At 36.5% G+C, this 27,040-nt stretch overlaps 1 protein-coding gene across 2 annotated transcripts; it reads left to right on the forward strand.

Annotated features, from left to right (window-relative positions):
* Positions 1-26,069, forward strand: elavl1.L (ELAV like RNA binding protein 1 L homeolog). 2 transcript variants are annotated; one of them, NM_001090609.1, is given in 7 exon segments: positions 1-185; positions 5,776-5,957; positions 7,395-7,427; positions 7,866-7,969; positions 14,423-14,576; positions 15,822-16,047; positions 19,009-22,366. In NM_001090609.1, coding segments are annotated over 6 exon segments (1,014 nt in total). In that variant the 5' UTR covers positions 1-185; positions 5,776-5,785; the 3' UTR covers positions 19,334-22,366.
* Positions 26,070-27,040: the final 971 nt, after the last annotated feature.

A 27,040-nucleotide genomic window follows, 5' to 3' on the forward strand; every position in this document is an offset into this window, starting at 1 on the left:
GGAATAGAAGTGGGCGGAACAAGCGCCGGCGCGAGAGGAGTCAGCCATGTTGGTTTCTTTTTTTTTTCTTTTTTTTTTTTTTTGGCCGTGTGACGCCAAAAACCCGCTCGCTGTTCTGGGAACGTCCGAACCGGGCCACGGACCGTGCCGCTCTGTAGTGTAAAAAGAGCGGGAAGCTCCCAGAGGTAAGAGCTGTCCGACAGTTACATGGCTTGGCTCTGAGCGAGAGACGCCTCAGAAAAGAAGGGAACGCGTGTAGTAGGGTAGGCCCCTAATCCAGCCCGCCTCCAGTGTACGCTTCCCTGCAGCAGTGATAAGGGGGAGGGAGCGCGGCCCAGTCGTACAGTGAAGTTCGCCTTTTCTTAGGAGAGTATTCTCTTAGTGCACTTTTAATGGCATTAAAAGATGGCTTTCGTGGCGACTGACGATTCTTTATTCATCCCTTACTCGTAGAGGTTGAAGCCTTGAGGGGACTGCTTTTTCCCGGCATTTCTCCTCTTGTATGTTGTGCTCTCACAGTTTGATGGAACAAGAGGCATAGTTTTTCACTGGTACTGCTATAGATGACAACGCCTCATAGTTGGTTTCAAGGTTCTTGGTGCCAAGTCTGTGCCCTTCATAGAATAGAGTTGCATGGTAGGATTGTATGTTGCATTGCTCCTTTGCAGTTTGAACAGACGCTGGAAATAAGTTGTGTTGTTGGAGGTGGAATACTTGGCCTTACAACCCATAAGACATTGTAAAAAATAGGCACTAATGGTGGTTGTTTTTCACTCAGCCCTTAATTTTTTTTTTATTCTATTTTCTCCACAACAAAAGTAGAAACCTTAAGGGGGTGGTTCGCCTTTAATTTAAGTTTCAGTATGTTGTAGAATGGCCAATTCTAAGCAACTTTTCAATTGGTCTTCATTATTTATTTTTATAGTGTAATTATTTGCAGTTTTCTTCTGATTCTTTCCTGCTTTTAAATGGGGATCACTGACTTTATCTAAAATCATATGCTCTGTAAGGCTACAAATGTATTGTTATTGCTACTTTTGAGTACTCGTCTTTCTATTCAGGTCCTTTCCTAATCCTATTCCAGTCTCTTATTCAAACCAATGCATGGTTGCTAGGGTAAATTGAAACCTAGCAACCAGATAACTGAAATTCCAAACCGCAGAGCTGCTGAACAAAAAACTCAAACCACTAATAATAAAAAATGAGAACCAATTACAAATTGTATCAGAATATCACTCTACATTGTACTAAAAGTTAATTTAAAGGAACAGTAATGTAAAAAAATAAGTGTTTTAAAGTAATGAAAATATAATGCAGTGTTGCCCTGCACTGGTAAAACTGATGTTTGCTTAAGAAACACTACTATAGTTTATATAAATAAGCTGCTGTGTAGCAATGGGGGCAGCCATTCAAAGAAGAAAAGGCTCAGGTTACACAGCAGATAGCAAATAAGCTCTGTCTGTCTAATGGTGTTATCTGTTATCCATTAGTTAACCTGTGCCATATAGCCGTTTTTCAATTTCCACCATTGCTACACAGCAGCTTGTTTATATGAACTATAGTAGTGTTTCTGAAGCAAACACATCAGTTTTACCAGTGCAGGGCAACAGTACATGATATTTTCATTACTTTAAAACACTTACATTTTTTTGGTGTTACTGTTCCTTTAAAGGTGAACAACCAGTTTAATTGGACTGGTTTTCCTTAAACTTTAACTGCACAGTTATTTATTTTAGGTCCTCCTTAAATGTGAAATTTGCCCATAGATACAACATTCAGAATACATTCCACAGAAAGTATGCCAGATTGTTTATTCTTTTCTGTAAAGTAAGTGGGACAAAATGCTAGAAATCTCCCACCTGTTAATACTGACACTCACCTCACTGGAACGTTCAGGACTTCACATTTTCCAGCGATACCTATCACTTTGAACAGGGGCTAATGCTAGCTTTTTGCCCCTATCAAAAAGCACAAATAATATACAAGTCCTCAACGTGATCCTGTATCAGGTACCTAGCTCTTGTTCATTTTAGAAAGCAAAGGGTGTCTGACATGTGTAAGTTTTACACTGGATAAAATGTGGATTAAATTTACTTTTTCTCCCCTTTAAATGTGTACTGCTGGCCAAATACAGGCCAAGAAATGCTGTTGAATCCGCTTTCCATTGAGTGGAGACCGCATCAGCACATTGATATGGTCCTTTACAAACAGCCAGATTTGTGGACAAGGATGGCCAACTTGTGCAGTGGTTACCAAACAAGCGTGTCAATTTGTGTATGCAAATTGGTAGTCGTTGTGTGTGCTTCAACCTCCTTATAGAGTTGGTTGCAAAGCAGTCCAGAAACCTTTACTAGCAGTTAAGTACACATTCTAGAAAAAATACCACCGCATCACCTTTGTTGCAAAGGTGATAAGTTTAATTGGGTCAGAAAAATGCTTCGTCTTGCCCTTTTTCAAGCCTGCCCGCTGATATTCTATACACGCCCAATCACACACAAACCAATTGTGTGCAGGACATTCCAGTTCATTAAACAATCTCTCAGGAACGTAGCAGTCCATACCCCATTGTGTCCTGAATGTACACAAGAAAAAAATTGTGCATAACCATCTTGGGAGAGCACACAGTGATAAAAGCACAGAAATGAAAAATAAAAACAATAGTACCTTTAACCTGTATAGGAAAGTTTCAGATATAACTTACTCAGTGCTGTCCCGGATCTGGCCACCACTTATTAAATATACTGAAAGCCTTCAAAAGAAAAGAAGAAACAGCTACGCAGCGGGTTATTAAATACAAAATGCACTATAGAGGGTGCTTACTGACCCAACTCAGAACAAACGTTTCGGGACCGCATGGACCACTGAGGAAGGGCCATGCGGTCCCGAAACGTTTGAACATTGAAGTGTTGTGAGCACCATTGAATAACGTTTGGGATTCACCTGTTTGTAGCAGACAAGGTATTGGCTTTCCATTTATTTTTGAAATTAAAACAGTGCAGTCTTTGAATCAGAAAGGGTAACTGATCTCTTGAATCTTGCAACTTCTGATTTTGTTTTAAGAGTCAGTGCCCTAAAGGACTGTTACATTGGTGTTCTGACCGGTAAAAATGATGCTTGACCCCAATGTTATTTATAGGGAAAAAATCAAAATATACAGGAAGGCCGGTATTTTTTTCCAAAAAAGGTGGCAACCCTAGTTCTGAGTGAAGTATGTACTGCACAGTAGTAGTTTAGTACTAATTAAAATATGTAATGTATTCAGATGAGCTATCAGGTCATAAAACATATCTTTGTTTTACAGTGCAGATTGGACTAAACTTAGGGCAATAGCTAACTGGGCGTTTTGTTACTTGTGGTAAATCCGCAAATCTGCAGACAAACAGTCTCCAAATTCCTTCCCACCTACAGTAATGTCAGTGGGATGTTAGTATGATGTAGAGAGTGATAATTCTGAGACCATTTGCAATTTTTTTCATTTTTTGTTATTTAGATTTTTATGCAGCAGATCCCCAATTTGCAATTTCAGGAAGCTGGCTGCAAAGGTCCAAATTACCTTAGCAACCATGCATTGATTTGAATGAGAGACTGAAATATGAATAGGAGTGGGCCTGAATAGGAAGACGAGTAATAAGAAGTAGCAATAACTATACATTTATAGTCTTGGAGCATTTGTTTTTTAGATGTTGTCCGTGACCCAATGACTCCATTGACAAATGTTGCTAATGAAGACGGGAACACATGAAAAACCTGCTATAAAAACTGACTCCTTACTGCAAGGTTACTTATGTGTAATCGGGGTTACGTTTGTTGCAGAAAAACGCACAATGGCTAAAAAAAAAGTTTTGCATACCACCTTGTGATGCAGATAGAGTGGCTCAGTGTGTGGTAATTTGGAACTCATCAGCACTGCCAATTGATCTGCCCATATAAGTCCTAACAATTGCACCTTTCTACATCCAAATAAAAGTATTCCTCACGTGACAAGCCCCGTACCACTCTGCTACTACAAGAGGCCAAGTTTTTTGGTGCATTGTGCCCCAATTCATGATTTGTAGTAACATAAAATAACATGGTTATTTTTTCGTTAAAATAATCTTTTGACATATTCATGGAGGAGAGTGGTTGCATTCAGTGTTCACTTGTAATAAACCAAATTTGGAGCTCCAAGATATGCAGGAACCACAATTTCTGAACAAAAAGTAGCTGTTAAAGGTTCTTATGAATTAGAAGAGGGTTGGACTATAGTACAGGTATGGGATCAGTTATCCAGAATGCTCCGAATTACAGAAAAGCTCCCATAGATTCAATTTTATCCAATAATCCATATAAAATGATATTCTTTTTCTCTGTAATAATAACAGTACCTTAAATGTGGTCCATACGAAGATATAGTTAATCCTTATTGGACGCAAACCCAGCCTATTGGGTTTATTTAATATTTACATAGTTTTCTAGTAGACTTAAGGGTATGACGTTCCAAACTAAGGAAAGCTCTATTATCCAGAAAACCCAAGTTTCTGAGCATTCTGAATAACCTGTCCCATACCTGTATTCAAAATGGCAGTGTTTAAATAATTATATGATCAAAACACTTAGAGAAATATATTTTTCATTAAATGATTTGAGAAACTGATCTGAAAATTGGATTTTGTATGTGATCTTTTAGAGATCAGCACTAATCAGGGTAAAGTGTGCCATCAGTGTTTAAAAATCTTTTGTTGCATAGAAATTTGGAACTTTCTGGATAATGGATCTTATACCAGAAAAGTATAGAATTTACAAAAATACATGTTTGAACTGACCAGCATTATCTACCTTTTATGATTTGTAGCATAGAATATGCAAGTCTCATACCTTGATTAAATGCTGAAAAGAATAGGTAAAACTATTCAAATAGAGTTTAAAATGCCACACATCAATTTAAAGTGTTGGGTACCTTTGGGCGAACTTTCTTAAAAAGGCAGCGTACCCCCAATATATATCCAATAAATAGGATTTCTGCTAAGCTTACTTATACCTATTATTTTATTTAGGAAATATCTGAAATTGTAAGTAAGTAACATTCTGGGTTCATATGAGTGCAATTAAAATAAATCAGTAGTCCACTGAGAAGTTATCTATACAATGAGTTGTTTCTTATCTTACAGCCTAATAAAAGTAAAGGAGTCTAATGAAGCGTATACAATTTTGGGGAATCCATTGTTACAAGTATTTTTACATTTTAATAGTTTAGCCTATATTATAGAAATGTATTATGACATTCATGGTATCAGAGCTGTTTGTGCATGATGGGCTCATCCGATGCCTCTCAGCACATAATTTCAAATAGAGAAAGGCAGTAGATTCTTTTCTCTGCTAATGCATATATGTCAGCAGAGCTATCAAAAATAGATAATAGACATTATATTGTAACCATTGTATGCTTTCTGCCTTAAACATTAGCAGTATAGTAAAGTTGGCAAACCCTCGCCCAAGGTTGGCCCAGCCCAGTGCAAGGAAACACTGGGAATATAGTCAACAAAGACAGTGCGGTTTGTTGTGAAGAGGAGCATTGGCCCTGGGTTCAAGTTAAAATTCAGTGGAGTATGCCTAACAAATTCACCCCCGTGAAATGGCCTTTTATTGTCCTTTAACTGAACTGATTTGCCCCTCTCAAATTTGGTTTAGCTTTTTCAAAAACATTATTTACTGTTGTCTATTCTAGTCTGATTTTTTTTTTTTTTTGCACACATTGGTTAAAAGATAATTAGAAATTTGCTATATTTATCTTAACAGGTAATATAAGATGTCTAACGGTTATGAAGATCACATGGATGACGTGTGCAGGGATGACATTGGTAGGACCAATCTGATTGTGAACTACCTGCCTCAGAACATGACACAAGATGAACTGCGAAGCCTTTTCAGCAGTATCGGAGAGGTAGAATCTGCAAAGCTTATACGGGATAAAGTTGCGGGTAAGGCAAATTAATTTAAATAATTTTAAAGTTACACGTATAAAGTACAAGGAAAGGCTGTGGTGGGGATTTATTAAAAACATAAGTGATCATTATCTAACATCAGACCCCAGACCCAAAGCATTTTTTTCACAAAAACCACACCTGCCATGTGTGGTATTCTACTGAGCTCCACACAAACACCTAGTTGCAGGTTCTGTGGATCCCTTGCGGTTGCCCTGGGCTGTGCACACAGTCATAGCCCAGGGCAGCAGCAAGGTTCTTGGGATTGTGCTGTCTCAGAAATAGGGCGACATGCCCTCGGCTTTATCCTACGTGTGCACTCCACATCTCCTGACCCGACTTCTTCTTAAGCCGGAAGTCAGTTGCTGCTCTGCTGTAGGAGACTTATGGCTGACCTGAGTGCTGCCTTCGCTGTTCGAAGCACTCACAGAAATAAATCGGGCTTAAATTTAAGACATGCAGGCTGAAAAATCCTCCACAGCAGCGCAGCAACTGACTTCCGTCTTAAGAAGAAGTCTGGTCAGGAGATGTGGAGCGAGCACGTAGGATAAAACTGAGGGCATCTCACCATATCGCCCTATTTCTGAGACAAAACCAGAAGAAGATATTGATTATGATTATTTTTAAATAAAGCATTAAAGATAGTGAACATTGTGCTGAAAGGAGGAGGTACTAGAGGGGGCTATAAAGTTTTTTGTTTTTTTTTTTAACTTTTTTTAGTGTTACTCGTCCTTTTAAGTACTTGCATGCTGTAAATTTTAAAGTCTATAGTGAATGCTGTCAAGGATCTGACTGCTTGACCACATTCAGCTTTCTCTTTAAATGTTTTCTGGCAATGTGGCACAGATCCCATAAGTTTTTTTGAAAATGGTGTTCAGTGGAACTAACCTTTATAGTTAAGCAGGCTGTCTTCTTTGTTCTCCTCTGCGAAGACTGCTTCTTCAGTTGATTCGGCTTCAGCGACATCCTGCTTCAGTGCCTGCTCATGGGGGACTGCTAATCTGGGAAGTGAGAAATCCACCAGGATGACTACCCCTGTGGGTGGCCATAGTTGTAAGGCTTTACCAAGCTGCAAAGAACTTAGAGTGGATTCCAGGTCTGAGATTTTAAGGGATAGGGAACAGTAAACCTAATAAAGTGGCCGAATGCCGCAATCCACTTCTTTCTTCAATGCCCAAGACAGGTGCATGCGCAGTAGAGTGAAAAATGTTTTTGGGTTAAAATTTGTTTTTCACTCTACTGCCCATACACACCCACGTGAAGGAAGAAGCAGGAGGAGGATAGCTCTGGGGTGCTCACTGAGAAGAACCCTGGCCTGTGGCAGTTTTCTGCTAATAGGAGCACCCAGTAGGGGTATATGGTTGGTGTTTACTGGGGGGTGCCTAATATTTGTCATCTCCCAGTAATTTTACCCCTTCTTTCCCCCATATATAGGCTTTGAGATGAGGAGCAGCTCATTATCCAAAGGTATTCTCAGTGAACTGCTGATTTCTTTTGATTTTGCTCATACAGACAGGGAGTAGAATGTGGCTTTATTTTCACTCAGATTTTGCCCTGTTTAGTGTGAGAAACTATATTTCATAATGAAACAATAGGCAAAAAATATGTTCAGTATGAGCCCTAAACTAATGTTGAAAAATGGGTATGCTGCCCCTTTAAGCTTATAACTTAGAAAACAGTGTCAGTTTTTGTCAGTGAGCTACTTTGAATTAGCTTTAAAAAAGCTTTTCAATTGTTTTTTTTTTTTAAAAAAAAAAAACTGACTGCATTTTAGTGTATTTTGTTTTTATAGCCTTTCTGTAAACATTTTTTTTCTGTTCCCACATTAATTGATCTAAAAATAAATGTATATATAATTTAAAACTGAAAGTGCGAGTAATAAAGAATTACATTTTGTTTTTGCAGGGCACAGTTTAGGGTATGGTTTTGTGAATTACCTTAATGCAAAAGATGCAGAAAGAGCAATAAACACTCTTAATGGCCTGAGGCTCCAATCAAAAACTATAAAGGTAAATCTACATTTGTGGTTTATGTTTTCCCAAATCTGTTTAAAGAAGAGCTACAAACATTTGCCTTATGGTTTTTGCTAACTGTGTAAAGAGGCCTATTCGATGTACCTTAATTAATCATTGCTGTATCAAAAATGACAAAGTGTTTATACAATCCTAATGTCTCAATTGTACCCTAACTTTTCAGTTTGTAAACCCTTTTGTACTCTGTAATCCTTGTCTGTTATCCACCATTTATTCCCTGTTTGCTATAACTGCAGTAAAGCACTGCGTATCTTGACAGCGCTACATAAATAAATGATGATGATGATAACTGTAGCATCCCAGATGTACAGCAGCTCATAGCAGTGATCATAAATATGTCCAGCAACGCTGCATCTATCTTTCAGACACCCCATTTACTGAGTGTGCCCCGTGGTTTGTCAGTCAGTTATGCTTTTGGATATACAATGTACTGACCAGAAAGTCAGATTAAGGAAAACATTTAAAACAAAGGGGTCACAGTTTGAGTCATAACATATCTAGTGGGTTTAATAAAACTTAAGTCCTCTTCCTACTATCCATGATTTTATAAACATCTACAGTAGAATATTTTGTATGGCATTGCTAATATTAAGTCATGCACATTTTTTTTTTAAACTACACATCAATAAAACATATAAATATTCCAAAATATACTTGTCAAAGACCATTTTTAATCTGTTAGATTGCCATATTTTCAGTTCAGTGGGATGCCACTTATACAAACTATAGATTGTGCTTGCATATCTTGAAATTTACTGTGTGTCATACATAAACCCACCCATCCCGTGGACTTTTCTACAGTTACAATCTGGAATTAAAATAGATTTCATTGGGATATTTACAGTCTACATATGGGGCAAAAAAATTTTTTATACTTAAGGGGAAAAAAATTTTTTTTTTTTTTTATAACAACGTAAAACTGCTGCTCCAAAACCTGTATATTTCAGATTTTAAGGACAAAAATTTCCACTAAAAGTAGGTTTACCCTAGGACCTATACATTTTTGTAAAGAACAGATTCTGACGAATCCAAACGAAGTTACATAGTTACATAGTTAAATTGGGTTGAAAAAAGACAAAGTCCGTCAAGTTCAACCCCTCCAAATGCAAACCCAGCATCCATACACACACCCCTCCCTACTTTTAATTAAATTCTAAATACCCATACCTATACTAACTATAGAGTTTAGTATCACAATAGCCGTTGATATTATGTCTGTCCAAAAAATCATCCAAGCCATTCTTAAAGGCATTAACTGAATCAGCCATCACAACATCACCCGGCAGTGCATTCCACAACCTCACTGTCCTGACTGTGAAGAACCCTCTACGTTGCTTCAAATGAAAGTTCTTTTCTTCTAGTCTAAAGGGGTGGCCTCTGGTACGGTGATCCTCTTTATGGGTAAAAAGGTCCCCTGCCATTTGTCTATAATGTCCTCTAATGTACTTGTAAAGTGTAATCGCGTCTCCTCGCAAGCGCCTTTTTTCCAGAGAAAACAACCCCAACCTTGACAGTCTACCCTCATAATTTAAGTCTTCCGTCCCTCTAACCAATTTAGTTGGACGTCTCTGCACTCTCTCCAGCTCATTTATATCCCTCTTAAGGACTGGAGTCCAAAACTGAACTGCATACTCCAGATGAGGCCTTACCAGGGACCTATAAAGAGGCATAATTATGTTTTCATCCCTTGAGTTAATGCCCTTTTTATGCATGACAGAACTTTATTTGCTTTAGTAGCCACAGAATGACACTGCCCAGAATTAGACAATGTGTTATCTACAAAGACTCCTAGATCCTTTTCATTTAAGGAAACTCCCAACACATTGCCATTTAGTGTATAACTTGCATTTATATTATTTTTGCCAAAGTGCATAACCTTGCATTTATCAACATTGAACCTCATTTTCCAGTTTGCTGCCCAGTTTTCCAGTTTAGACAAATCACTTTGCAAAGTGGCAGCATCCTGCATGGAACCTATAGTTCTGCACAATTTAGTATCATCTGCAAAAATAGAAACCGTACTTTCAATGCCCACCACCAGGTCATTAATAAACAAGTTGAAAAGCAAGGGACCTAGTACAGAGCCCTGCGGTACTCCACTAACAACACTGGTCCAATTAGAAAATGTTCCATTTACCACCACTCTTTGTAGTCTATCTTTTAGCCAGTTCTCTATCCAGGTACAAATACTATGTTCCAGGCCAACATTCCTTAATTTAACCAGTAACCTTTTGTGTGGCACTGTATCAAATGCTTTAGCAAAGTCTAAGTAAATCACATCAACTGCCATCCCAGAATCGAGGTCTCTACTTACATTCTCGTAAAAAGAAATTAAGTTAGTCTGGCAAGATCTATTACGCATAAAACCATACTGGCACAAACTCATAGTATTATGATTTGCTATGAAGTCCAGTATCTTATCCTTTATTGACCCTTCGAAAAGCTTTCCTACCTCTGACGTCAGACTAACTGGCCTATAGTTTTGAGGCTGAGAACGGGATCCCTTTTTGAATAGAGGCACCACATTAGCTATTCGCCAGTCTCTCGGCACTATGCCAGATCTCAATGAATCCTGAAAAATTAAGTAAAGAGGTTTGGCAATCACAGAGTTAAGCTCGCTAATTACCCTGGGATGAATACCATCTGGCCCTGGACCTTTGTTAATCTTAACATGTTCAAGTCTCTTTTGAATTTCTTCATGTGTGAACCATGCATCATTAGTTGTATTACTAGAATTGGGACTGTTAAGAAGGAAACCTTCACTTACTGGTTCCTCATTTGTGTAGACAGATGAAAAATAGGAGTTCAGAATCTGCGCTTTTATTTTGTTTTCATCAACCAGCTGACCCCCCTCGGATAGTAAGGGTCCCACCCCTTCCTGCTTCATTTTTTTACTATTAACATATTTAAAAAATAATTTTGGATTTTTTTTACTGCTTGCTGCAATATCCTTTTCTATAGCAATTTTAGCTTGCCTTATAGCTTCTTTGCATGATTTATTGGCCTCCTTGTACCCTATAAATGTTTCGGCTGTACCAGCTAACTTGAAAGCCTTAAAAGCACGTCTTTTCTTACCCACGTCAACACCAACGCTTCTATTGAACCAAAAAGGTTTTGCTTTGCAACGACGTTCCTTGCTTACAAGTGGAATATACTGACAAGTATATTTATTAAGCAGCATTTTAAAGACTTCCCATTTTTGTTCTGTGTTTAACCCTGGTGAAAAGCATTTCCCACTTAATATGTTGCAGAGATGCCCTTATACTGTCAAAGTTTGCACGTCTGAAATTTAGTGTTTTAGTTACTCCCTTATAGAATTGCTTCTGCAACAGAATCTCAAAGGAGACCATGTTATGATCACTATTCCCTAAATGCTCACCCACACAAATGTTAGAGATGAGATCAGTATTGTTAGTTATTACAAGGTCCAAAAGAGAGTTATTCCTAGTAGGTTCTTGAACGAGCTGGAATAAAAAGTTGTCATTTAGCATATTTACAAACCTACTAGCTTTTTCTGTCTTAGCAACCCCATTACCCCAGTCAATGTCTGGACAATTGAAGTCACCCATAGCAACAACTTGACCCAGCTGTGAAGCCGCTTGTATCTGCAAGAGTAGCTGGGCTTCATACTCGACACTTATACGAGGTGGTTTATAGCATACACCAATGATAATTCTTTTTGTTACCTTTTGCCCAGTCAAAATCTCTACCCAGAGTGATTCTACACCCTCACCAGTGCCAGCTATTTTTATTTCTTTAGCGCATGGCTTTAATTCAGGCTTTACATACAAACACACTCCTCCACCCTTTTTAATCCCTCTGTCCCTCCTAAAAAGGGTGTAACCATTTAAATTCACAATCCAGTCACATGTTTCATCCCACCAGGTCTCAGTGATACCAATTATATCATAATTTTTAGAGCATGCAATTAATTCTAGGTCTCCCATTTTACCTGACAAACTCCTTGCATTTGCCAGCATACAGCGGAGGTTACTACTTTTACTTTTGAATTTTGCATTTCTACTCCAAACTACCCAATTAAAGTTACAGGGTTTTCTAAAACATTCTGACATTTTTGAAAGATCACCCCAAGGCTTCCATTTGCAGCATTTTATCTCGCACATTATTAGATATGAAGATACATCACCCTAAGTTTGAAGGCATGAGGTCTCACTGAACAATTTGATGCCCAAGAAAGTCACCCCATATGAGCTATCATTTCTGTTCTAGCTACTGCAAAATCAACACACTTACTGCAATTACACATTTACTGCCACATAGTGTGTTAACCCTAGAAAGTCCTATATTTTTGGAAAGTACACATTCACCGAAATCCAAAATGGATAAATATCTTTCTACTTCAAAGTACCAACCCTCAAACCCTTCCTAAATTTGTTGGTTTTGATGAAATTTCTGAAAATCACCTAAAAGCTTACCCTTTGAAGCATCTTATCCACCACATATCACTAGCTACCAAGATAAATCAAGCTAAATATGAAGGAAAGGCCACTGAACAGTTTGATGCCCAATGTGTATAGGTATACCTAAGTATGTGACATACAGGGGCCCAAAAATGTACCTTGTGCATACTAATTTGATGTCTTAACTTTACATTCATAAACACAGATATTCTGAAGAATTAAGCATGGGTAAATTACCAAAGTGCCAAACTTAATTTAAAGTTGTTGATTTTTATGAGATTTTTGAAAAATCACCTCACCTGCAATTTGCCACATTCATATCACAGAATTTTTAATATACAAAGACAGATCACCTTAAATATGGACGCCAGTGGTCTACTGAACACTTTGATGCTCAATATGCATAGAGATAACAAAGTGTGGCTATGTACGGACCCCAAATGAAAATTTTCTTGGCTGCCAATTCATCTGCTGCAAATAGAGCCCCCAGAAAACCATATTTGGAAAGTACGGATTCTGACGAATCCAACATGGGTAAAGACATCTTTCTACACCAAACTATCAAACTGCAAAGCTTTTCTTAAAGTAGAGGTTTTATGACATTCATGGCTAAAAAATTTAGCAATTTGAGGCGTTTATCTGTGTTTTATGTACAAAGCTAAATATGAACACCAGAGGTCTACTGAACAGTTTGATGCCCAATATGCATAGATTTACCAAAGTGCTTGATATTTACATACCCCAAATGAAATAAGTGGATATGAATTTTCACGCCTGCCAACTCGGCTGCGTAAATACCAGCCCCCTGACTTTGTATCATGTGTTGTAAGACCACCGAACGTACAAGGACCTCCAGAAAAACTGACTAATTCAACAAGGGAAAAGACGCCTTTCCATACCAAAATGGCAAAGCTATGCTAATACATAAGGAGCAATAATGCAGGGAAAAAATTGCAATAAAATCATAAAAATTGTGCAAATCGATGAAATAAAATAACTGGTCCAACAGAGTAATTGCTGGCCAATGTAGACTTTTAAGTTAAAAAAAAAAAAAAAAAAAAAATCTGAGTTTCTTGTGTATACATGTGTACACTTCTAAAAGTTGTGTGAGTGTATATAAGTATACAAAAAAGAAAAAGGAATCTTTACTAAAATGTGTGTGTAAAGCTGGCCATAGACGCAAAGATCCGATCGTACAAATCGTACGATTTTCGGACCGTGTGTGGAGAGTACCGTCATTTTATGTCCCATGGAGATCGGACGATCGGCCAGGTTAAAAGATTTCTGTCGGCTGCCGATAATATCTCTGCATGTGTTGCTGATTGTACGATTTTCAGTGGGAGACCGTCACCAGCTTTGTCGGACATAAACTTTCGTATGGTTGCTGTCAGAGGTAGAACATTGGCTAATCTGTTTTTACTACTTTATTTAAACTGAAGGTTAGTGGCAGGTCGGGAGATATGGAAGTTCGAGGATTCCAACGATCGGATCTTTACGTCTATGGCCAGCTTAAGAGTGTATAAATGTATGTAAATATAGGCGTGGGTCTGATTGCATCACAGGACTGACATGACAGCCTGTCACTGCTGCATACTTTGCAGAGCCGTCTAAAGCTGCCGATGCAGAAAATGGCTCCTCTGCATAAGAACGTACGCTGTACGTGCTTGGCAGGCAAGGGTTAAGGCTCAATTAATTATAATATTGAAGTTTTTGGGTTTTTTTTTAAATAGAAAATGACTGATCATAACAGAGCTGGTAAATAAAATATGAAGTAGGATTTGAAAATAAGCTTGTACAGTATAAAAATTAATTTGCCAAATCACATGAATAAGGTAACTTTTTTTTAGACTAGTCTGCATTTGTGAATTTTGTTGACTTAGCCAACAATATTTGGGAAAAAAAAAGTTCATTTGCATTTTTGGAAAAAAGTTTCTTTGAAATTTTGCCTGGCTGTACATTTTTTTTATTTTCTAATGGTTAATGCTGGTATTATTTTGTTTTGTTAAAGGTCTCCTTTGCTCGCCCAAGTTCAGAATCCATTAAAGATGCAAATTTGTACATCAGTGGGCTCCCAAGGACAATGACGCAGAAAGATGTAGAAGATATGTTTTTACCATTTGGGCACATTATCAATTCACGAGTGCTGGTTGATCAAGCAACAGGTAATACCAGGTTTACTGTGTAGCCAGCTGTATGTCCATGTACTTTCCCTTTTAAAATGATCTCTTTGGGGCAAATTCACTAAGATTCGTAGTTGCGCCAGGCGAAACTTCGCCGCACTTCGCCACACTTCGCCAGGCGTAGTTTCGCCAGCGCTTCGCAAATTCACTAAAATCCGAAGTTGCTCTCAGGGGTAGCGTAAGGTTGCGAAGTTGCACTAGCGTTGATTCGCTAAGTAAAGCAAAGTTACGCTAGCGAAGGCTAATTTGCATACGGCGCGAAATTCAAATTTCAATGGAGGAATAGGTATCAGCATTACAAATGCCTAGAAAACCTTCAAATCATCAAATATAAAATTTATTTTGCCCTACACATGTGCCCACTGTCTACGTAAGTTGCCATGAGTCAGGAAATGTAGGGTGGAAGGAGGGGAGCCCCAAAAAATGTTTCGATCTTTTTCAGCCTCACCCATAATGTAGAAAACACGCCAGTGTTTTTTGGGACTTAGAAAAATTTTTGACTTTTTTTTAAACAATCCCTATCTACTCTATTGCGCTTCACCAGGTCTGAGGTGGTGAAGGAAGTCTAGCGTAAAAGGTAGCGTTCAGTACACTGCACGCATTAGTGAATTTGCGTAGTTACGTCGCTAGCGAAACTTCGCCAGGCGTAAGGGTGCGAAGTAACACTAGCGAAACTACGCCAGCGTTCGTTAGTGAATTTGCGCAGTAACGAAAATGACAAACGCTAGCGAAGTAACGCTAGCGAAGTAACGCTAGTGTTCGTCGCTTAGTGGATTTGCCCCTTTGTGTTACGGAAATATTAAGAGTTGAATGCATATATTTTCTTTTTTCCTTGTTCTGCTAGTAAGATAATGGCCTTGCTTATTGTTAAAGCCTTTGTCGGGCTGTCTACAATCTTCAGTCTCACATAGTGTTATATTAAATATGCTACCAAGAATCCAGCCAACCTAAAAACCAACCCTATACACAATTATGTCGAGAGAGATTTGTTTAACCTTTTTAAAGGGACCTTGTACAGACTTTTCAGTGCCACAATGCTAAAATGCAGACCTTATGGGTACAACCAGGCAGTGGAATCCGTTAACTCTTGCACGTAGGTGCTCTCAAACCTGAATCTCAAACATGCGTGCTAGTCTGTAGTGACTCTTTCATGCGATCCACCACAAGGGAGGTGTCTCACTAGACACCAGAAAAACACACAAAACAACCCTTTCTTTATTATTTCAGGTTTGTCCCGGGGTGTTGCATTTATACGTTTTGATAAAAGATCAGAAGCTGAAGAGGCCATTGCCAGTTTCAATGGGCACAAACCACCTGGATCTTCAGAGCCTATTACAGTAAAATTTGCTGCCAATCCAAATCAGAACAAGAATGTGGCCCTCCTTTCCCAGATTTGTCATTCCCCAGCTCGACGATTTGGAGGGCCTGTTCATCACCAGGCACAAAGGTTCAGGTGAAGTAACAATTGTGCTTTTAAATGAGAATTTGTTTGCCGTAATTGAGGGGTTTGCTCCGATAGAAATCAATCGGGCATGCGTAGTAGGCACCTCTTTGAGTTCTTCATAGTCAGAGAGAGAGAAGAGCTCAGGAACAATGAGCTGAAGTTAAGACTCCTGTTTCCACAATGTCTTTATGCTTCTATTTTTGTATCAGGCCTGTTAATTGAAGAACATGCAAAACAGTGTGGGAATTAATTGAATGATCATTGTCTACCAATACTTTGGCTGGAACATACATATGTGCTTATTTGCACCATAGCATTTTCCCATAGCAATCGAGTTCTTTGATTTCATAACTTGTAGTAGGCATTTTAAAGCCAAAGTTTATATTGTTGATTGCAATTAAGGACCTATGTTGGTAAATAAGCCCTACAATATTTCAGTGGCATGAGTAGTCTTGAACACAGGATTGAACTGTAAGCACTGTGACAACGTGCTATCAGTTTAATTCTATACATAGAAATGGGATATGATGGTTTGTTTTTTTTAATTAAGTTTTTTTTGGTAGCAGAAAGTAATGGTGCTCCAAATTACAGGAAGTCTTTGTTTTTGAGGTGCACCAATAACCCTTACTTTGCTTTTAAATGAAGCATCTGCTTGTAATAGCAGGTCATTACATTCTCCATAAAAAAAACAGCATCAATTAATTCACAATGAATGCACAGAAAATCCACCACACGGGAACAACCATAATAAATACCTGTGTTTTAAGGTTAATCACAATTGGTGGGAGTCAAACCACTTTGGGTTAATACAGGTGGGCGTTTTGCTCTACAGCAGTGGAGCATAGACTGAAACACAGGCTGTTCTTCCATACAATGTGTGTTGCTGTCCACCTGCGTTCGGCACTTGGATGTGCCTTTGGCAGTGCAGCATTAAAAGGAAAAACTGTGTTTTGTTCTGCGCTCCCCTGTGGTGGAACACAGGAAAATTGACCATAGGAGAATGCCCATCTGTATGAGCCCTTGGGGGTGGGGTGTTATTTATTAACGTTTGCTTTTTTTCCTCCCTACAAATAGTGAATTTGAATGATTATTTAAAAACTGAATATTCTTTAGCACGTAGACCTATTAAAAATGAATTCTAGACAGTTTTATTAGATATGACATATATAATATATATATCATCATTTTTAAGAAATGATCGTCTGACACATGTCTGAGTTAGGGTGCAGACTATTACTATACAGGGTATTCCTCTTTTATTCAATGCCCAGTAAGTTGCGGTAAATATAAAAACCAACCAAAAAGCAAAATCACTAAAGCATCTCCAGTCTTAAAGAGCTCTTACAAATGAATACTATTTGTGCTATTTAGTGAATTAACGCCCCAGTCTCTGTTATGGTAAATGTCTTACAAATGTCATTTATCGGATATACATAGCAGTAATATTTTCCCTATGATCAAACTTAGTTATATCATGGCAACACATTGAGTGACCGCAACAAAACAAAGCTACATATACATGTATATGTACAGTACTGTAAATGTTTTAAGAGAATGTTAAAATCACCAAACAGAAAAAAAATATTGTGTGATTTCATAACTTGTAGTAGGCATTTTAAAGCCAAAGTTTATATTGTTGATTGCAATTAAGGACCTGATGATGGTTTTTTTTTTTTTTTTTTTATGATGGTTTGTTTTTTTTTTTTTAGTTTTTTTTTAATTAAGTTTTTTTTGGTAGCAGAAAGTAATGGTGCTCCAAATTACAGGAAGTCTTTGTTTTTGAGGTGCACCAATAACCCTTACTTTGCTTTTAAATGAAGCATCTGCTTGTAATAGCAGGTCATTACATTCTCCATAAAAAAAACAGCATCAATTAATTCACAAACATCATTTCTATTGGGTTAGACCCACTGTAAATATTCGTGGGGCTCAACACCGTGTCTGGTTAGTTCTACCAAGTTCTGCAATCTGATATAAGCAAATGCATATGAAACCACTTTCATTTTAGAATATTTTACTTTGGCAAGAAGACGGGAAAGTGAAATATTTCAAATGTCACTTGTTAACATGACAAACATTTGCTCGTCAATAAAGCCTTTCCGATACATTTTGGTTCTCAAACTATTTAATTATAATTTCTACTGTAGAATCCCTCCCAGCTATTTCAGTTCATAGGTGCATGTTTCCACATTACTCTCTAGTAGCAAAGTGCATTGTAATTATAACTTTAGTTATAATTTTATAAAATCGGAAGTGGTAAATTTTTAAAGGAGAACTAAACCTTAAAAATTAATTTGGCTGAAAATGTATATATTAAACTTGCTTAACCAGCCTAAAGGTTCAGCATCTCTAGAGTAGTATTAATCTAGGCAAGTTTTTACAATAGTTTCCCATCTTGAATTTTGTCAGGAGTGTCTGCAGACAAATAGCACAATATAAAAAATGTTTTCAATATAGTTAGCTAAAAATGTAATGTGTAAAGACTGGAGTAAGCAGTTGTCTAACATAATAGTCAGAACAGTACTTCCTCCTTTGCAGATCTCTAACCGGTTACCTGTCTGTTACTGATGATTGACTTTAAGGTTGGCCATATGGGACATAACTGTTCATTTAGTTTGCTTTTGAATCTGACCTAAATTCTAAGTTCTAAAAGCAAACCAACTGAACAGTTATGTCCCATGTGCCCCCCCCCCTTAAAGTCAATGACTAAGACTTAGAGAGCTGCAAAGGAGGAAGTTGTCTTTTAGCCGTTATGTTAGACCTCATTCACTCCAGCTTTTATAGATTACTATTTTGGCTAACTATATCTGAATTTTTTTCTTTTTAATTTTGTACAGCTTATTTAACCGGTTTTATATATACACTAAGCTGTTCCTTTACTTTGTTTAGAAATGTATAGATCTACATATTTTATAACATTTATTTGCTTTATTAACTGTTTTTCTTTTTTCTGTTCTGCATTTTTGACAGGTTTTCTCCAATGGGTGTAGATCACATGAGCAGCATATCTAGTGTAAATGTTGCAAGCAGTGCGACTTCTGGTTGGTGCATATTTGTCTACAATCTTGGCCAAGATGCTGATGAAGGAATTCTTTGGCAAATGTTTGGCCCTTTTGGAGCTGTCACTAATGTCAAGGTTATTCGTGATTTTAACACCAACAAATGTAAAGGTTTTGGTTTTGTGACCATGACAAACTATGAAGAAGCAGCAATGGCTATTGCAAGTCTTAATGGCTACCGTTTAGGGGACAAAACCTTACAAGTTTCCTTCAAAACCAGCAAGTCACACAAATAACTTGCTCTTAAAATTTTGTATGTAATAGAGAAATTATGATCTGCTAAGTTGGGGTAGGGGAATCCATTTTTTTTTCTGTTCGTGTACTCATTGCGCCAATTTTCAAGTGTGTTTTGTCTTATCAAAATTAATTTTTTTTTTATACTCTGGGGATGCAACTTACTTGTTCAAATGTTTGACAAACCCCATTGTGTTAGACCAATTTTAAGTTCATTAAGTTATTTACTTTAAGTATACAAATAAAATATAGATAGTTTTGACTAAATTATGCCCTACAGATGGTAAATTGAAGCATGCTTAAACCTTGAAGATGTTTTTTAAAAAATTCTTGCTCTGTAGGTTTTCTTTATTCCAGACAATGGATTTTTTTTTCTTTTTTTCCTTTAATACAAGTAGGATGTCTTTTTTTCCATGGTTTACCCTGTCTTATAGACTTTAAAGCATTGAGTTTAGAACTACCCTAGAGCCAACATAGATCATTTTAGACTTCATAAAGTGAAGATCATTAATAGCAGCATGTCTATTTATTATATGTGCAATCCCATGTAAGACATGACTGACTGTGATTAGTCTTAAGTAGTCAAGTACCCTTTGTCTTTTCCTTTAAGAAAATACATTTATGTTTTGGTTTTAAATGAAGGTTTATGTTGGCATGTGTGGAAATGTGACTGCTTAGACTCTACCTTGCCCATATTTTGTTGGTTGTTGGGATTGTAAATACCAATTAAGTCCAAAGTAAAAACACCTTCTGCCAGCTTCCCCCCCCATCTCATTCAGGTTCTGCTAAATGAAAACAATGTATAAAGGAGAACAAAAGATGAGATCTCCACAAGCATCATTTAAACTGTAAATATTATATATATTACAATTGGATTAATCTGGCTGAATAATATTTTCGTTTATTCTATTGCTCCTTTATGGGACCCTATTTCTAAGAGAGAATAACTGCTCAATCTATTTTTTTTTTTTTTTTTTTTTGCAATTTTGAATTCTTCTTTATTTTTTTGTTATATTTTCATTAGCCCATAGAATATTCGGGATGGACCAAAAAGTTCATAACACAATCTATTCCAATACTATATTAAAGTCCAAGTAGAGCATTCATGTATCTATTCTTGATTGATTTTATGTGGCATGTAATGTTTGCCTTGTGGTACATCGTAAATTAATTTAAATAAGCATCCAGTTATTATATAAAGTATCATTTGGATTAATATAGATTCCTTGTTCATTAAACATTTGAGCATTGCTTAGTTTTTCCTTTGCATCCCGTTATGGCCTTGTTTTTTTATATAGTTTTTGATATAGTTTTTTTTTTTTAACAGTAAAAACAGCAGAACCTATTTTCAAATTAAATATTAAGTTTGATTCCTAGTTTAAAAAAATCTAACACTCTTCCCAAATATCAGTTTTGTTTATGTTGATTTTGTTTCTTTTGTTTTTTTTGTGTTTTGTTTTGTTTGTTTTACTTTTGCATTTATCATTAAATTTGATTTTGTTTTGCTCAACTTTTGGTTTTGTTTTTTTTTTTTTGTTTTGTTTTGTTTTTTTTCTTTCTTTTAAGTAATTTGCTGCCTAGGGCATTGAGTTCATTCCTTTTAATAGGTTTTATATACATTTCAAATATCTTGCTAATAGAGGTCCTAACATTTTAATGATAAATAATTTGTGCTATTGGAATAAATGTGAGTTCTTTTTACATTTAATTTTGATTTGTTTTTCCCTTGAACTTTATTGTAGCAACACAAACACCACTACAAATATCTTGCTAAACTTTTCATTGTCAGCATTTTCAGTGAGTAATGGAAGCATCCGAAACTGGAGACTCATTGCATGAAGTCCTGGCCCCTGAATACCCTGCATTGTAGAGATATTTTTATTCTTTTCTCCAACTTGCCTTTCAGCCTATCATTCAGCTTACTATCTGATTGCCAGGCACCGTGATCATAGTAACTATATAAGGATTAATAATCAAGACTCAAGGAAAGATGCCAGGTACAGGTATGGGCTCTATAATCTGAAATGCTTGGCACCTGGGTTTTTCCATTACACCTTAAGTCTGCTTAAAAACACTTTATTATTAAATAAAACCATAAGGGTACATTTTGCCACTTATATGAATCCTTTTCTCTGCTATTATTACAACAGAGAAACAGGAAATAATTTTAAAACAAATTAGAATTATTTGCTTAAAATGGATGCTACGGGAGATAGCCTTCCTGTAATGAACACCAATCCGGGTTTCCACATAAGAGATCCCATACCTGTATAAGGACTTAAATGTAGCTTTGTCAGCCCTTTTTACTTTAGTTATTCATTTATTACACATGGAGTGGCCTAGTTTATTGTTTGCAGTCCATAGTTTTCCATAATCATTATATGTCTGGATAACTCTAAGGTGCCTATTTATTGTGGTGTAAAAAAATTTTAAGAAAAAAATCACTGGTGATTTTACCCATAGCAACCAATCATATCTTCATTTTTTGTTTCAAAATGTAATTGCATATTGGTTGCTATGGGCAACATCTCTGGTGGTTTCCTCTACACAGCTTGATAAATATGTCCCTTAATGTATTTCAAGCTCTCTTCAAGCATTTTGTTTTATACTGTCTTTACAGCCAATCTTCAGTTTTAATATTTACATATAATAGGTTTCAGCATTTACTGTAACTATTATAATTAACATTGAGTAACTACGGGAGCAGAATTCACACTTGCTCAATCACTAGTATACATAACCTTTACAACTTTAAAGTTATTAGTATGAGCTAGTCAGCGACTTGAAGTCTCTGATTGGTTACTGTCTGGTAACCAGTCAGTGTAAACCAAGAGAGCTGAACAGCTGGAAGTAGTATTCTGGCTATTATGTTACACACCCAGTCACTCCAGCCTTTATACATTACATTTTTGGCTAACTAACTATATTAGAAACATTATTTATTTTGCACAGCCTATCTTTTTTCCCAGTTTTTATTTTTACACTGAACAATTCCTTTAAGTAATGCCCAATGTTTAAGGCTAAAGCTCTCAGAACAAATGTTGCCATAGCGATTATCCTGATACTTGCAACACACAAAATGTGTTTCTACAGTTATGTGAAAGTATAGCAACACCTACACCTGTATATAACTGGTTATGTTTAAAGGATGATTTCAATTACCTGCTTCTTAAAATAGACAGTTCCTTACTGTGTTAAATGTAATTGTAATTCCCGAAGGTAGAACGTTTTGCATCTAATGTAGACATCTATTTGGCAATTTTCTGTGTGGTCTAACTTCTTCTAAGTATATTTTCTCCAATCTTTTCTATAATTTAGCATGGTTTCCCTGGGAAAAGATTACATTTTTCTCAGGTATTTTGTCCTGGTGACTTTTTTTTTCCTGGAAAAGTCGGAGAAGGCAAGGCCAAACTTCCCATTTGCTAGACCTTTATGCACTACAGGCATGCATTTTGAGCTGTATAACATGGTAGTTCTGGGCTAAGCAGTGGACTACAAACTGTCATGTTTATCAATTTACACATTTGTGTTAACACAACTTCGACAGGGAACACATGCATTATTTCTGCAGATTATAATTCACAATTTCTATCTTTGCTGGATCTACCTGATTAAAAAAAATAAAACTTAAATTATTTGTGCAATAGCTTGGACACCCTGTCAGCCAGTGCAGAATAACATCTGAACTCAGTTCTTGTGGTCTTCCATAGAAATAATTTGTCTTTGGTATTGAGGTATATTTTATTCATGGTTTCTATTACCAAGCCTCTTTAGCTTCCCTTTCTTCACACACTGTGGGACATAAACTATAACAAGGTGGATCTATCATACTGTGAAAATTGAGGCATCCAGTGACGCACAAAATATTGAGCGAAGAGTGGTTTATGTATGCACACATCCTTTAATTTAAATGTCCCACAGTGTGTGAAGAAACTGAATCTAAAAAGAGACTTGCTATTAAAATAAGAACATCCCTTCAATATGTTGCATTATGCATCTTCCATTTTTTTTTGGTGGAGAAAACATTAATACAGTGCATTCATTTTGGTTACTGTACATGTGGCGGAAGCATGCTATTTCTGTGTTCTTTACTGGTGGAGAAATTGTTAGAATATGAACAGTTTTCTGTGCACTTTTAAATAGTGCTTATTTACTTGTGTTATGTTTACAAACACACTTACAAAATCAATCATGTAATTTGACCAGAGGATCCCAGACTTTTATAGTGTAACTTCATTTGAGTATATTTTGCCAAGTCTGGAGCAGACTTTGCAAAATGTATTTCACAAGTTATTAAATTGGCAAAATTGATCAGGTATTCCAAAGTAGTATAATGAAATTCAAATTTGTTGGTATTATCAAATTATACCTTTTTGCAAATAGATAAAACATATTTCTATGCATGTTTTCCCCATTTGTTTAATTTCTTTGCACACTTTTTCATAAATAGACCCCTTAGGCTTAATTGAATTTTGAGTGCTGCATTTGTTTTTATCTGCTTGACATATGAAAATGTTCTGTATTTAAATGGGTGCTTTAAAACTTTATTTTTATTAATCTTGTTCTTGCATGAATGCTATAATGATACAACAATATTGTACTACATTAACGCATTTGATCTATTTCATACATTTGTCATGCTGGTGAGTTTTGTCAGTACGATCTCTTTCTTAATGTTCTGTTATGATTTACAATAGCCTACAAAAAAGTACTGAAGGTAGTATAAAGGGAACACAGAAAACTTTTGTTGGTTACAAGCATTTTAGCTTCAAATATTGATATTTTAAAATTCTGTGGTTGGAGTGGCACTTTGAAGTTAGCTTTCTTTATCTAATGCCATTATGCTAGTACAGTGTGGCAGTTGTGGAAGTAACATATATCCTTCAAAACATTTCTTGGAAATGGGGGAACCATGTTGGTTCTGCCAGTACCAGTTTCAGAGAGGTTATATTATCCCATGCAATACATAAGGGGTATCTCCCTGACTCCTCCTCCATAGCTTTTTGGTTAAATAAAACTGTATATATATTTATGATAGAACTTCCAGTTGGGGTTAAAGGTTGAATCAGGGAAATAAATGAGCCAATTAATATTTCTAGGTCTCATCATACTTTCTTACTGATCAGGATGAAAATTCCTGCAGGTTGCCAGTGGGAGTCTTAGTCAACTGCTATAAGTGGCTCTGTGATTCTTCTAATGATCACTGTTAGTAAAGGCTGCAAAATGAGTTTAAAAGCTTGTACTCTGATAGGGAACACAAACCATGTAAGTATTTTTAAAGCATCTTCTCATAAGGTAACATATTTGGCTTCTAATAAAGTTTATGGGTTATGGAAGTGTTTTTCAACAAATGAGTTGCAAAATCTCGAATATAAAAGTTTGGGGACAGTTTTAAATGTCATTGTGAAAAAGAGTTTACTATCTTGTTAGGATGCTAGCTGCTTCTCTGATTAATTTGTAAAATATATGTAGACATATTTAATACTTTTTTGGGTGAAAAAAAAGTCCAGAATGTTAATGTATTTTACATTTTAATTTGCCTTTAGGTGGATGGTCTCCCTGGCAAGGTATGCAGCATTAAGTAGCACTGCAAAAATTGTTTGCACCATTTTCTACTACATCATGTTAAAATTTGCTGGCAAATTCATTTATTTATTCGGATGCAACTTATTTATCCTACTGGCAGCTTAATGGTTTTCTGTCTTAAAACCCAGCTGAAACTCCCATCAGTGATCTGCTGGGGCTAAAGTGTAGATAGCCTAAGATTTCTGCTTGAGGCTGGGTGTTCAGATGCCTTACTGTTATGGCTCTTGTAAATATGGATTTCAAATTGATATGTGCAATCCCTAATCCCGTTCTCATACGATCTAAACTGTTTTAGACCAATCTTAACAAATGTATTAAATATTTGGTCATATAAAAGGGTCTTTGTTCAAAATAAACATTGAAACCACATTTTGGAGAACACTATTGTATTATGAAAATCCCTGATATGTTTCATTGCTTGTATTATTAATGTTAACCTTTTTTGAGACCATTGACCTTTTGCATCCTTTGTAAATACTCTTATATGTTATTTATTTCTTAAAAAGGCGTTGCAAAGGCACATACCGTTTAGAAAATCTTTTAAGTGTTTTTGAACATTTTGTATTTTAGATGTTGTGCCTTCATTTCAGAAGCCTTTAATTTTTTTTAATCTAAAAGTAAAACAGATGTTGCAATATTTTATTATTGGTGTTTTATTGCATTAACATTCAATTTTATTGTATCGTTTGTGTTTTTTATTTTACATGTGTACACAGTAAAATCATACCGGGTACTTGTATCTTCAAAATCTCTATTCTTTATCAGACTATATCTAGCAAGTTATTGCTTCCACTTTGGGCAATGGAGCAATTGACAACCCCACAGCCTCACTGAGTGACAATACCTTGGCCTGCAAGTGCATCCATTATACCAAATGGTTTCCATTCAAATATGTGGGGAGTGATTTTTTTCTTCGTCGCAGAGCTATTAATGACTTGTCAAACAACTGATCTTGCTGTGTGCACCATTGTTCTTTGCACTAAGGCCTGTTGCACAGTAGTCATTTTTACTTACTGATTATTAAGTCCGCTGGCTAATTGTGCCGTAGACCTAACATTACTATGTAAATAAGACAGTTGGGCTTTACTCACTGTTGTGAACAATTAACCTGCTGTTTATAAAGCATGCTTAAATAAAAGTATTTGAAAATCATCAGTTTCAAGGAACACCAAAAGGAGACCTTTTACATGCCACTGAAATTGGATGGAATTTCAGCTTCACTTGAGAGATGTAGCCGTGTGTGTATTTGGTTTCTTAGGTATCATAAAGTAACCCTTATGCTAAAGCATTTTTTGGACCTTATACAACTTTGAATGAAGACATATGTTGAAATTCACTGAAGCAAGTGAACACCTATTTTAAATCTTTTTGGGGTCCAACTAAATCATCTAGTGTGACAAATAACACCCATGTTCTAGAATTATTCAGGAAAAAAATAAACTAAGACAAAGAAGGCAAATGTGGAAAACGAAGTACACCAAACCATGGAGTCAGTAGCTTGAACCAATGTTGGCAGTAAATCGAATAGTTAACTCCTTATCCAATTTTTATCCTGTATGTTGAAGAAAATTTAGCTCACTTCTCACAACTATACTTTCGCTCATTTGGATTTGAGGGCATATGTTTATGCACAGCTTTACTAATTGCAGATGCGGTGGACATTATAGTATTGACTTTGTTATCCTAAGTGCACAAGCTAAGATTTGGGGAGATTTAGTCGCCCGGGCGGCTAATCTCTCTGAAAAGCTTTCCAGCCGGCTAGAATCTAATTTTCTGGCTGGATGGCACTTGGAGCAATTTGTTTGCCAAAATCGTTCGAAGTTTCCTCATGAGGCAAGTACAAATCGCCTCTTCTTTGGACGACTAATCTCCCCGAAAAGCCTTCCCACTCAAATGTTCTGAGTGCCATCCTGCCGGCGATTTAGATTCTAGCGGACGGGAAGGCTTTTCGGGGAGATTAATGGCCCCAAGAAGAGGCGATTTGTGGCCGGGCCACTAAATCTCCCTAAATCTTAGCATGTGCCTTTTACCCTAAAACCTTGATTCATTAGATTTTTTCCAGTATTAGAAAAACAATCATGCTAAAAACAACAAAAGTAATAACACCATGATACAGAATCAAA

The sequence above is a fragment of the Xenopus laevis genome, chromosome 1L (genome assembly GCF_017654675.1).
Source record: "Xenopus laevis strain J_2021 chromosome 1L, Xenopus_laevis_v10.1, whole genome shotgun sequence".
Classification (NCBI taxonomy): Eukaryota; Metazoa; Chordata; class Amphibia; order Anura; family Pipidae; genus Xenopus; species Xenopus laevis.

Coding starts and splice junctions, on each gene's coding strand:
- elavl1.L (XM_018243234.2), top strand. CDS start 5,786: ATGTCTAACGGTTATGAAGATCACATGGATGACGTGTGCAGGGATGAC. Junction 5,958..7,865: donor TATACGGGATAAAGTTGCGG/GTAAGGCAAATT, acceptor TTGTTTTTGCAG/GGCACAGTTTAGGGTATGGT. Junction 7,970..14,422: donor TCCAATCAAAAACTATAAAG/GTAAATCTACAT, acceptor GTTTTGTTAAAG/GTCTCCTTTGCTCGCCCAAG.